The 13,331-nt window shown below is 45.4% G+C and overlaps 1 protein-coding gene across 1 annotated transcript in view; it reads left to right on the top strand.

The window, feature by feature from the left end:
* Positions 1-13,331, top strand: part of tdrd5 (tudor domain containing 5) — a 67,505-nt gene that overhangs the window by 38,282 nt on the left and 15,892 nt on the right. The window contains exons 14-16 of the mRNA XM_078239897.1: positions 1,033-1,215; positions 5,118-5,288; positions 12,593-12,749. Of these exons, the coding sequence (XP_078096023.1) occupies positions 1,033-1,215; positions 5,118-5,288; positions 12,593-12,749 (511 nt within the window). The remainder of the gene's footprint in view (positions 1-1,032; positions 1,216-5,117; positions 5,289-12,592; positions 12,750-13,331) is intronic.

The following is a 13,331-nucleotide window of genomic DNA, read 5'->3' as shown; positions in this document are numbered from 1 at the left end:
CACTCAACTTCCCCAAATCACACTGAAGGATCTCTGTCTGCATCCTCCTCACGGATCACCCTCCCACTCAGTTTTTTGTCATCTGCAAATCTGGAGCTATTTACATTTAGTTCCCTCATTTAAATCCTGAATAGATTCGACTATGGACCCCTGGTTCTAGACTCCCCTGCCGTCAGGAACATGTGAATAGCTGGAATCCCAGCACCGATCCCTGCAGTACCCTGCCTGCCATTTGGAAAAAGATCCATTTATTCCTACTCTTTGTTTCCCGTCTCCCAATCAGCTTTCTATCCATCTCAATACACTGCCCCAATCCCACGGGCTTTTATTTTACACAGTAATCTCCATGTGTTCCAAATGACCCTTTGAATTCCACTGACCACCCCCCCCCCTCCCCCTCCATGCCATTCTTTGTCCAAAATGGTGAGCAAGGTACTTGTTGATTTTGTTTTTTGTCCATGTGCTGCTTTTCAGCCTGAAGCTGGGGATTGCACAATATAGTGTAGAATGTGAGACAGCGTTCTGGCTTCTGTATGGTAGCTTTTCCTCAGCACCCCTAATATGCAAAACCAGATGGTTGGACAAAACAAACCCACTTCCTACCTGATGCAAAGTGAGAGGCTTTTGTGCTTAGTTTAAAATGAGTAAAAAGAGAGATGGGAGCAATAGAGTCCGGGGCGGCACGGTGGCACAGTGGTTAGCACTGCTGCCTCACAGCACCAGGGACCTGGGTTCAATTCCCAGCTTGGGTCACTGTCTGTGTGGAGTTTGCACGTTCTCCCCGTGTCTGCGTGGGTTTCCTCCGGGTGCTCCGGTTTCCTCCCACATTCTGAAAGACATGCTGGTTAGGTGCATTGACCCAAACAGGCGCCGGACTGTGGCGACTAGGGGGATTTCACAGTAACCTCATTGCAGTGTTAATGTAAGCCTTACTTGTGACTAATAAATTAACTTTAACTTGTTGAGCTGCAGTATGATGCGAAGCATTTTTTTTGAGCTTTGGTTATAACTTCTTTCTGGTTTTGGCTGTAGGGATTTGGGCTGTTTAATCCAGCTGCCCGGTATTTGAAATCAAACCAAATTTCTGTACAGGAGGTACCTTCGAAAACAAAGGAGTCTCCAACAACTCCACTTGGCAGAAAACCCAAATCTTCCATAGCAGAAAAGAACAGCAAAAAATCATATCTCCCAGTACGTGAAGAGCAGAGTAAACGGGTAAGCTGATCTTTGTTGTCTAAGCTGTGGAGTGGTACATTTTGATCATCTTTCTGAATTGGCTATCAATTTCCTGTGTTGTTACACAAACCAAGTCAAGACCATGTCCAGTATTCAGGTGAAAAGGCAGAGGGATAACTAGGTCTAGGTAAGGAGAGAAGGGACCAATGGAGAGAGGATGCTTTTCATACTGCGGGAGATCGTGGATGAGGACAGGAGGAACAGATAAGAGTAGAAGGTAATCCTAAAATACATGGCACTGGATTAGGATACACTCCTTTACAGTGGGATAAATGAGGGGATGAGGTGGCAAGAGGAAAAGGAGGGAGATGAGGAATAATGGTGGACAGAAAGGGGTTGGCACTGCCAGGGCCATGATTCCTCAGTGGGAAGAGAACTTGCACTGTGCAGGGTCCAAATCCATTCTGCCTGTGGCAGGGGTTGAAAGCAGAAGAGCAATTTTCTTCTTAAAGTAGAAGTTTATTTATTTTTTAGTCACAAGTAGGCTTACATTAACACTGCAATGAAGTTACTGTGAAAATCGCCCAGTCGCCACACTCTAGCACCTGTTGGGTACACTGATGGAGAATTTAGCATGGCCAATGCACCTAACCAGCACGTCTTTCGGGTGTGGGTGGGTACCTTGTATTGGGTGTGAGTCAGAAGAGGAAAGTTTTTTTAAAATCTGTATTTGGGCAATTTACTTCCAAGTGGTAATTGAGTTACTGTTCACAGAAATTTGAATAGGCCTGAATTTGTTCAAAGTTGGAATGATTGGAAGAGAGTTTGGGGTGGGCCCTGCTTCAGCTCGAGGTTAGGGTGGGGAAAAGGAATCTGAATTAAACTCATTAGAAGGGTTGTGAGTCAAAATTCCTGGGGGAGGGGCTGGTACTCCCAAAAATCGTTTACTCAAGGAAGGAGGCAGATACATTTGGAGCGAGTGAATGGATGGTCCAAAGAACAATTTCCATTCAAGCCGGGACGGGGATATCTAGTTCCAGTAGCTGTGATTTGGAGGGATTGTCCACCATTTCTTAATGCTAACCTGTTAATATTTGGTTGGGGACTGTCGGGTTATGTTTTCCATTTAGTTCCATGTTCCAGATGTTTATTGGGATGGAGGACAGTGTAATGGGGGGGGGGAGAGGAGTCAGTTTTTGCAGTTCAGTTTGACCATTTTCTGGTGAATCTCAGGAAGTTGCTGCCTTTACCATTAGTCAGTGTGCTGTTGCAATGTTTGATCTGCGTGCGCATTGTTATCACCAGCTTAGTGATTCGTGTAGCCACACCTCAGGAGATGCTCCTTCAGAAGTTTTGCCTCTAAAATACAGGACATGTCATTTAATTGTTGGGTTTTCTTTGCCTTTGAATTGCAGTATTACTCTGTACTAAGAATTATTTTTATTGCTGTTCCCAAATCAGTAAATGCTGAAGTTCTCACGATTGGTTCTTAACTGACTGCTACCAATCCGGCCATGACACAAGTTACATTGCTCATTCACAGGTCTAGCACAGACTGGACCGGCTGAATGGCTCGCTTCTGTGCTGTGACCTTTCTGAGATCCTACTTGCATAAATCGTTCCATTTCAAATGATCCAAGTATTTGACCATTCGCATTTCGATGTCTTGGGATGTGTTTACCTGACCGTTTCCTCAGTATAAATGGCAATTTTCGGTTGAATATTTTTGAGGATGTCACACAACACGTGGTGCTCCTCCATTTTAATCAGCTGGTCACTTAACCTTGTGTTTCAGTGGCACTTACCTTTTGGACTCCTGAAGATGTTGAATTTGCAATAAAGTTTTAAATAAAGTTCTATTGCCACAGGTGCAGAACGAATATTGTGCAGGTCAGAAGGTAAGCGGAATCTTAGCCTGCTTAGAGACATTGGGGCAGCGGGCGGGATGGAATGGTAGTGGGATAACGCGAGGGATGAATGGGATAGGGCAGAAGGGAATCATAGAATCCTTACAGAGGAGGCTATTCAGCCCATCGAGCCTGCACCAACAACAATCTCACCCAGACCCCATCCCATAACCCCACATATTTACCCTGCTAATCTCCCTAACCTACGCATCTTGGGACACTAAGGGGCAACTTAGCATGGCCAATCAATCTAACCCGCACATCTTTGGAGAAGGAATAGTGATGAAGATAATGAGAAGGTACAAGGAATCGGATAGGGATGGTGTGGGAATAATAGAATGACATTGGATGGGGACTCAAAGAAGTAATGTTGCAATAAAAATACTAATTTCACCTCAATGTTTTGCGGATCTCTGTAATTTCCTGAATAATTCTTTTGACACTCTTAAAGTTGATCAGCCTGCTGCCATCGAAGACATTCCATTTTGACAGAAGAAACAAATATTTGCGCAAAAAGAGCATCTTGTTTCGAGTGCCAAGGCCAAAAATGGGCTTTTGAGTTTTGGCATCCAGGAACGTTCTCACTCTGAGAAATGTCACACCTGAAACTGTTTGCATTGGTTTTGCTAACTTTCAGTGGAGAACAGGTGATTTTGATGTCTGGTGTTGATGTGCGGGGAGTGTGGAAGTGGGGCAGTGCGTCCTTGAGAGTCCTGCCTGATGGTGACAGGTTATGGGAGCAGTGGAGAAGGGTTGTGAGAGTTCTGGAAAGTGGATCCTGGAGGGAGGGAACAGAGGGGGAGATTTCTAAGTGCCGCTTGGAAAAGTAATATAGCTGCATTTGGCCGTATCCTGCGACTGAATAAGTTCTTAAAACTCGTCCTGTACTTTGGAAATGAGAGAGAAAGAGAAGTTGTGAGCCTGCAAAATTCCCTTTATTTACCACCTCCAAACAATTAAAAGTAGTAAAAGTATCCCCCACAATTTTGCTGGGGAAGCCACTGATGTTTCCAGCTCAAATGGTACTAATGCTTTATGCTATAGTAATGATGCAAAATGTCCACAGGAGCTTAAACAGTTCCTGCTCCCAGCTGGAACCACACTTCTACAATGGCAAGAAGCAGCAATCATGAGTGTGGAAAAGGACACATCATAAGCTTGCAGGGTTGGGAGCCATTAGGTCCAATAGGTCTACTGTTACTAAACCCAGGGCAGGTGGCACTGTGAACACCTCGACCTGCCTTTGAGACTCAGCTGGAAGGATTCATTGCAAGGCAAGTATAAAAGGTAATTTTTATAACACGACTGAAGAATATAACATGAATACTTCTCTCTGCTTTGGGATGGTATCATATTCCCCTTTCCTGATCCTTGATATTCCAATGAGGAGGGAGCAGCTGGTGAACAAAATTTACCTTTCTAGCCACTGATGTGAAATTATTCACTGGAATCATAAATTGTGCACCCCAAAGGATTTTAGGGTGGGAATAGGAAGCATCAGTGACCGCAGATGATTCAATACGTGGAACTAGTGCAGCAGCTTCCTGACCCATATCATTTTTAAACCGAGAGAAAAACCATTCATTGCCATCCTAATCACTACATATATAGAACTAGTAAGAAGTCTCACAACACCAGGTTAAAGTCCAACAGGTTTATTTGGAATCACGAGCTTTTGGAGCACTGCCCCTTCATCAGGTGAGTGGCTCCTTCATCCCTGATGAAGGAGCAGCGCTCTGAAAACTTGTGATTCCAAATAAACCTGTTGGACTTTCACCTGGTGTTGTGAGACTTCTTACTGTGCCCACCCCAGTCCAATGCCGGCATCTCCACATCATATATAAAACTAATTCATCAGTCTTGCCATCCTAAATGATGTACATATGAAGATAATATATCCATCCTTCCTCTCCAGTTTCACCAATGTGGCACATTGGGATCTTACTGCAATACATTCAATTGTCACCTATTGTAATTAATATAGAATTTGATCTATCACCAACAACGTGTTAAGACATGCCAATTCTTTTACAGGATTTTGAATCACTAACATTTGATTTACCATATTTGGAACCATATCCATGTTGCTCTGTTACTTCGGTTGAAGACGATTGTAAATCTTCAAAGACGTCTGTACCAGGAGTGCTTGAGGAAATTGAATATAATGAGCTCCCGGCACTTGAGGTGGTGGAAGAGGAAAAGCAAGTATGTGTTACCAACAATCAGAATTGATCACTAGAAACGTGATAACTAGTAACAAGCCTGTGTTCACTATTACAAAAACAGCTTATCATTGTATTCTGGTAGGGGTGACTGGTATCAGCTTCACATACCCAAGAAATCAAAATCCATGTTCCATAACACTGAAGAGTATTTGCAATTGAGTAGATAGCTTTGTAGAGTTGGAAACCTATCTTTTTAAAAAAGATGGAAGAAGGTTTCTCTCAGTGGAGACAATCTTTCACTATATACTCAAGGTAAACCGGTAGAGTGTTAAACGAATACTTCACCTCCATCTTCACCCATGAGAATGAAGGTTTGGATCTTGGGGAGAGAGACTGCGAGGACCTTGAGCAAATCGACAGAGGGAGTGACAAGGTATTGGAGGTGTTGGCAACCTTAAAAGTGGACAGATGTCCAAGTCCAGATGGATTGTGTCCCAGGCTGCTGTGGGAGGCAAGGGAGGATATTGCAGGGGCTCTGACCCTGATTTTGAATTCCTCTCTGGCCACTGGGGAAGTTCCGCTATTTAAGAAGGGTTGTAGAGATAAGTCAGGCAATTATAGACTGCTGAGTATCATGTCAGTGGTAGGGAAACTATTGGAGAAAATTCTGAAGGAGAGAATCTATCTCCACTTGGAGAGGGATAGTCAGCATGGCTTCATCAGCCTAACAAATTTAATTGAATTTTTTGAGTCGATGACTGGATGTGTAGATAAGGGGGGTGCAGTTGATGTAGTCTATATAGATTTCAGCAAAGCCTTTGATAAGGTCCCACATAGAACAAAGAACAGTACAGCACAGGAAACAGGCCCCTTCGGCCCTCCAAGCCTGTGCCGCTCCTTGGTCCAACTAGACCAATCGTTTGTATCCCTCCATTCCCAGGCTGCTCATGTGACTATCCAGGTAAGTCTTAAACGATGTCAGCGTGCCTGCCTCCACCACCCTACTTGGCAGCGCATTCCAGGCCCCCACCACCCTCTGTGTAAAAAACGTCCCTCTGATGTCTGAGTTATACTTCGCCCCTCTCAGCTTGAGCCCGTGACCCCTCGTGATCGTCACCTCCGACCTGGGAAAAAGCTTCCCACTGTTCACCCTATCTATACCCTTCATAATCTTGTATACCTCTATTAGATCTCCCCTCATTCTCCGTCTTTCCAAGGAGAACAACCCCAGTCTACCCAATCTCTCCTCCTAGCTAAGACCCTCCATACCAAGCAACATCCTGGTAAACCTTCTCTGCACTCTCTCCAATGCCTCCACGTCCTTCTGGTAGTGCGGCGACCAGAACTGGACGCAGTACTCCAAATGCGGCCTAATCAGCGTTCTATACAGCTGCATCATCAGACTCCAGCTTTTATACTCTATACCCCGTCCTATAAAGGCAAGCATACCATATGCCTTCTTCACCACCTTCTCCACCTGTGTTGCCACCTTCAAGGATTTGTGGACTTGCACACCTAGGTCCCTCTGTGTTTCTATACTCCTGACGACTCTGCCATTTATTGCATAACTCCTCCCTACATTATTTCTTCCAAAATGCATCACTTCGCATTTATCCGGATTAAATTCCATCTGCCACCTCTCCGCCCAATTTTCCAGCCTATCTATATCCTACTGTATTGCCCGACAATGCTCTTCGCTATCCGCAATTCCAGCCATCTTCGTGTCATCCGCAAACTTGCTGATTACACCAGTTACACCTTCTTCCAAATCATTTATATATATCACAAATAGCAGAGGTCCCAGTACAGAGCCCTGCGGAACACCACTGGTCACAGACCTCCAGCCGGAAAAAGACCCTTCGACCACTACCCTCTGTCTCCTATGGCCAAGCCAGTTCTCCACCCATCGAGCCACTTCTCCTTGTATCCCATGAGCCTTAACCTTCTTAACCAACCTGCCATGTGGGACTTTGTCAAATGCCTTACTGAAATCCATATAGACGACATCCACGGCCCTTCCTTCATCAACCGTTTTTGTCACTTCCTCAAAAAAACTCCACCAAATTTGTAAGGCACGACCTCCCTCTTACAAAACCATGCTGTCTGTCACTAATGAGATTGTTCCGTTCTAAATGCACATACATCCTGTCTCTAAGAATCCTCTCCAACAACTTCCCTACCACGGACGTCAAGCTCACCGGCCTATAATTTCCTGGGTTATCCCTGCTACCCTTCTTAAACAACGGGACCACATTCGCTATCCTCCAATCCTCAGGGACCTCACCCGTGTCCAAAGAAGCGACAAAGATTTCCGTCAGAGGCCCAGCAATTTCCTCTCTCGTCTCCCTGAGCAGTCGAGGATAGATGCCATCAGGCCCTGGGGCTTTGTCAGTTTTAATGTTCCCTAAAAAACCTAACACTTCCTCTCTCGTAATGGAGATTTTCTCTAACGGGTCAACACCTCCCTCCGAGACACTCCCGGTTAACACGCCCCTCTCCTTCGTGAATACCGATGCAAAGTATTCATTTAGGATCTCCCCTATTCCCTTGGGTTCTAAGCATAATTCCCCTCCTTTGTCCCTGAGAGGTCCGATTTTCTCCCTGACAACTCTTTTGTTCCTAACGTATGAATAGAATGCCTTAGGATTCTCCTTAATCCTGCCTGCCAAGAACATCTCGTGCCCTCTTTTTGCCCTTCTAACTCCCCGTTTGAGATCTTTCCTACTCTCTCTGTATTCCTCCAGAGCTCCATCTGTTTTCAGTTGCCTGGACTTAACGTACGCCTCCCTTTTCATTTTAATCAGATCCTCAATTTCCCTGGTTATCCACGGCTCTCGAATCCTACCTTTCCTATCTTTCCTTTTTACAGGCACATGCCTATCCTGCAGCCTTATCAATAGTTCCTTAAAAGACTCCCACATGCCAGACGCGGACTTACCCTCGAACATCCTCTCCCAATCAACATCCACCAATTCCTGCCTAATCCGGCTATAGTCAGCCTTCCCCCATTTAGCACCCTGCCCGTAGGACAGCACTCATCCTTGTCCATTACTATCCTAAAGTTAACAGAGTTGTGGTCACTATTTGCCACATGTTCCCCTACCGAAACTTTGACGACCTGACCGGGCTCATTTCCCAGAACTAGGTCCAGTATAGCCCCCTCTCTAGTCGGGCTATCTACATACTGTTCCAAAGAACCTTCCAGTACGCATTTTACAAATTCTTCCCCGTCCGGTCCCCCAGCTCTAAGCACTTTCCAGTCTGTGCCAGGGAAATTAAAGTCCCCCACTACAACAACCCTATTTTTTCTGCACCTATCCAGAATCTCCTGACATATCCTTTCCTCCACTTCCCGTGGGCTGTTGGGTGGTCTGTAGTACACCCCCAGCATAGTGACTGCACCCTTCCTGTTTCTGAGTTCCACCCACAGCGACTCAGTACATGACCCCTCTAAGTTGTCTACCCTCTGCACCGCGGTAATATGCTCCTTAACTAATATCGCTACTCCCCCACCTTTTTTAGCCCCTCCTCTGTCTCGCCTAAAACACTGATACCCCGGAATATTCAGCTGCCAGTCCTGTCCTTCTTTTAACCAAGTTTCCGTCACCGCAACCACATCCAAATTCCGCACAAGCATTAAGGCCCTAAGTTCGTCTGTTTTACCCGTTACACTCCTCGCATTGAAGCAGATGCACTCCAGACCTCCAGGCCCAGTCAGGTCCTCCTCCTCCAGAGTGCTCCTCTTCTTAGCTAGCCTTGCCCTGGCCCCCAGCTCGACCCCAGCCTCAGTATTTACTGACCTCCTGTTTTGTTCCCCACCCCCCTGCCACACTAGTTTAAATCCTGCCGAAACACTCGAGCAAAACTCCCAGCCAGGATATTTGCTCCCTTCCAGTTAAGGTGTAACCCATCCTTTCTGTACAGTTGCCATCCTGACTTGAAGATTTCCCAGTTATCTATGAATTTAAAACCCTCCCTCTTGCACCAGTCCTTTAGCCACGCGTTCAACTGTAGAATCTCCCTGTTCCGAGCCTCACTTGCACTAGGCACCGGGAGCAGTCCAGAGATTGCTACACTGGAGGTCTTACTTTTTAGCCTAGCACCCAACTCCCTGAATTTCTCTCGTATGACCCCCCTGCTCTTCCTACCTACATCATTTCCCCCAATGTGTACAATCACATCCGTTTGACTACCTTCCTTTTTAAATATGCTTCCTACCCTCTCGGAGACATCCAGTACCCCGGCACCAGGGAGGCAGACTACCATCCTGGATTCTCGTTCAGTCCCACAGAAGCGCCTGTCCGTGCCTCTAACTATTGCGTCCCCCACAACTATCGCTCTCCTAAACCCCTTCTTTCCCTTCCGGACCCCTGAGCCTGTCTCCGTGGAGGCGATCTGGTCCTCGTGGCTTACCCCTGGAGGGTCATCCCCCTCCACAGAATCCAAAACAATATACCTATTGTGGAGGGGGACAACCACAGGGGATCCCTCCACAGACTGCTCACTCCCTTCCCTTCTCCCATCTGTTGCCCATCCCTTTCTCTTATGGGAGACTGCCACTGGGGTGCTTTCTGGCACATCACCCTTCTGACTATTACCCCTCCTAACCGTGACCCACGTGTCTTCCTTCCGAGACCCTCGTGTCACTACCTGACTATAACTTTTATCTATGACTCTCTCATTTTCCCTAACTAAACTGAGTTCATCGAGCCTCAGCTCCAGCTCCCTTACACGATCCTTCAGGAGATGCAGTTCCACACATCTGGCACAGATATGGACTTCCGGGAGGCAAGTTGTCTCCAGGAACTCCCACATCCCACACCGAATGCAGTATACTGGCCTCCCACTCATACCAGCCATGTCCTTTTTAGTTTTGGGGATAAAACAAAAAGGGGGTGTAACCAAAGAAAAACAAACAAACAACCTTCCTCGCCGAAGCCCTGTGAGCCAAAGCCCTTTTAGCTCTCACTCTGTCCCCTGCTCACTCCGCTGCCCGCTAACGACGCTGCCCGCTCAAAGGTGCGGCCTACTTTTAAACCCTCCAAAATCTTCCCAGGCTGCTGCTGGGCCTATTTCCCTCAGCCTGCTCCTGTGGAACAATGAGGCTGAAACCTCCAAGTTAAGCACTTTTAAACCCTCCAAAATCTTCCCAGGCTGCTGCTGGGCCTATTTCCTGTTTAGAAAAAAAACCTCCGATTTTTTTCACTAATTTAACTGAAAAATAATTAAATAAATTAGTGCACAAACAAGCTCCCTTACCCTCAGCCTGCTCCTGTGGAGACTTATAAAGATGGCAAATGCACATGGGATGGTAATTTGATAAGGTGAATTCAAAATTGGCTTAGTTGTACGAGACAGAGGGCGATGACAGAAGGTTGCTTTAGTGACTGGAAGCCAGTGTCCAGTGGCGTACCATAAGGATCTGTACTGGGTCACCCATTATTCGTCATTTATGTAATGACATAGATGACTATGTGGCGGATAGGATTAGTAAGTTTGCTGATGACACAAAGATTGGCTGGGTGGTTAGCAGTGAGGTTGGATGATTTGAGCTACAGGAAGATATAGATGGGATGGCCAAATTGGCAGATGGAATTTAACCCTGAAAGGTGTGAGGTGATACACTTTTTGGAAGGAATAATTTGACAACGGTTTAAAGTTTATTTATTTGCGTCACAAGTAGGTTTACATTAACACTGCAATGAAGTTACAGTGAAAATCCCCTAGTTGCCACACTCCAGCACCTGTTTGGGTACATTGAGGGAGAATTTAGCATGACAATGCATCCAGCCAGCACATCTTTCGGACTGTAAGAGGAAACTGGAGCACCCAGAGGAACCCCACACAGACACGGGGAGAACATGCAGACTCCACATAGACCGTGACCCAAGCCAGGAATCGAACCTGGGTCCCTGGCGCTGTGAAGCAGCAATGCTAACCACCGTGCCCGCCCCAAGGAAGTATTCAATGAACGGCATGACACTAGGAAGTTCTGAGGAACAAAGGGACTTTGGCATGTTTGTCCACAGATCTCTGAAGGTTTAAGGGCATGTTAGTGGGGTGCTGAAAAAGGCATATAGGACACTTGCCTTTATCAACCGAGGCGTAGATTACAAAAGCAGGGAGATCAAGTTGGAGTTGTTTAGAACTTTGGTCAGGCCAGAGCTAGAGTACTGTGTGCAGTACTGGTCGCCACATTATGGGGAGGATGTGATTTGCACTGGAGGGGGTGCAGAGGAGATTCACCAGGATGGTGCCTGGGATGGAACATTTAAGTTATGAAGAGAGGTTGGATAAGCTTGGGTTGTTTTTACTTGGAGCAGAGAAGACCGAGGGGTGACCTGATCGCAGTGTACAAGATTGAGAGGGATGGACAGAGTGAATAAGGAGCAGCTGTTCCCCTTAGTTGATGGGTCAGTCACAAGGGGACACAAGTTCAATGTTAGGGACAGGAGGTTTAGGGGGGAATGTGGGAAAAACATATTTATCCGGAGAATGGTGACGGTTTGGAATGCGCTGCCTGGGAGGGTGGTGGAGGCGGGTTGACTCGCATCCTTTAAAAAAAGTACCTGATGAGCAGTTGGCACTTCATAACATTCAGGGCCATGGGCCAAGTGCTGGTAAATGGGATTAGGTAGGTAGGTTGGGTGTTTCTCGTGCCAGTGGAGACTCAATGGGCTGAAGGGTCTCTTCTGCACTGAGAGATTCTGTACAGTTCCCATGTTTCATTTTTCCCCTTCTACTGGTTGCTCTGTCTGTGCTGCTCCCACTTCTGGCTATGCAGGAAGTGCTCAGCCTGACATTCGCCCTGCCCTCCAGTTTCCCCCCCCCCCAACCCCAGATTCCTTTTCCCCAAACCACAAAGCAACTATAACAAAAAAAAAGTTATCAAGTTAACTTAATGAATTGTTACTCCAAATTAAAGAGTATGACATCCAATTATTCCATCTCCAAAGTGGTGTCAAACAAAGTGAACAATTTATTACATTAACAACCAAAAATAGCAGATAACATGAAACATTCAACATTGAGTAGATTTCTTATTGTATCTGACTTCTAGGGTTTAAGGAGAGGTTTTCGCTTCCTGTATATTTGAGTCCCTAAGTCGTCTTCCTGTTGTGAAGATGCAAATATTGGGCAGACTTGGAAGACAAGAGAAGGTCCAAATTCTTGAAGTTCAGATGACCCTTTTGCGTTTCTTATGTCATTTATTTTAGATTGAAGAGTGAATTCTGCACATAAAATGGGGATAATGCAACATATTTCTTGTAATATCAATTGATAACTTTTTCAGCAGGTTACTTTGTGTTTATTCCCTTTTATTAACTGCCTGTATAATTATAGCAGGATCCGTGTTGTGAATCATTGAACAGCGTGAATCAGCTCCAAAATTCAGAGGCAAAGTTAAAATCACAAGATGAGTTCTACATCTCACTAATTGATACTAAGCATTCTGTGGAACCATCCAGTGCTGAGATTCCAAGTGTGCATGACCAGCCTGGTGAGTATAACAGTGTATTGATGAAATTGGAGAATTGGACATTTTGAGAGGTGTGTTATACGGGTATTTTTTACTTTTAGAATTTGAAAAGATATTTTTGTTTTAACATTGAATATATGATTAGAATAATCTGAGTAGAACAATAACTGAGCACAACAGTGTGAGCGTGAGAACTGAACACCAAGATAAAATCATTACTATCTGATGCTCTGCAACTGTATGATTTGTTTGTAATGTACTTTCAGCTGTTCCCAGTGGGCTTTGTAATTCTCCCAAGTTAAATCCAAAAGAAAATAAAAATACATATAATATAATCAAAGTTACTAAACCTTTGTAGAAGATGTTGGCTTGGCTGGTAAGTATGGAACTGAACCTATGCATAAAAGTACATGTTGGGTTCCTCATCTCCTGCTGAGTCTTCTGGCTGGAATTGCGATAGCAGTATTACAGCTAGATGTCATACCATTGAGCTAGAGGACAAAAATCATTCTGGATCCTGGTCAGTCCGCTAGACAGGGAAGCATTGAAAAGTATTTAGAAACATAGAAAAACTACAGCACAAAACAGGCCCTTCGGCCCCAC

The sequence above is a fragment of the Mustelus asterias genome, chromosome 23 (assembly GCF_964213995.1).
Source record: "Mustelus asterias chromosome 23, sMusAst1.hap1.1, whole genome shotgun sequence".
Lineage (NCBI taxonomy): Eukaryota > Metazoa > Chordata > Chondrichthyes > Carcharhiniformes > Triakidae > Mustelus > Mustelus asterias.
This window is presented reverse-complemented; position numbering and strand designations above follow the sequence as displayed.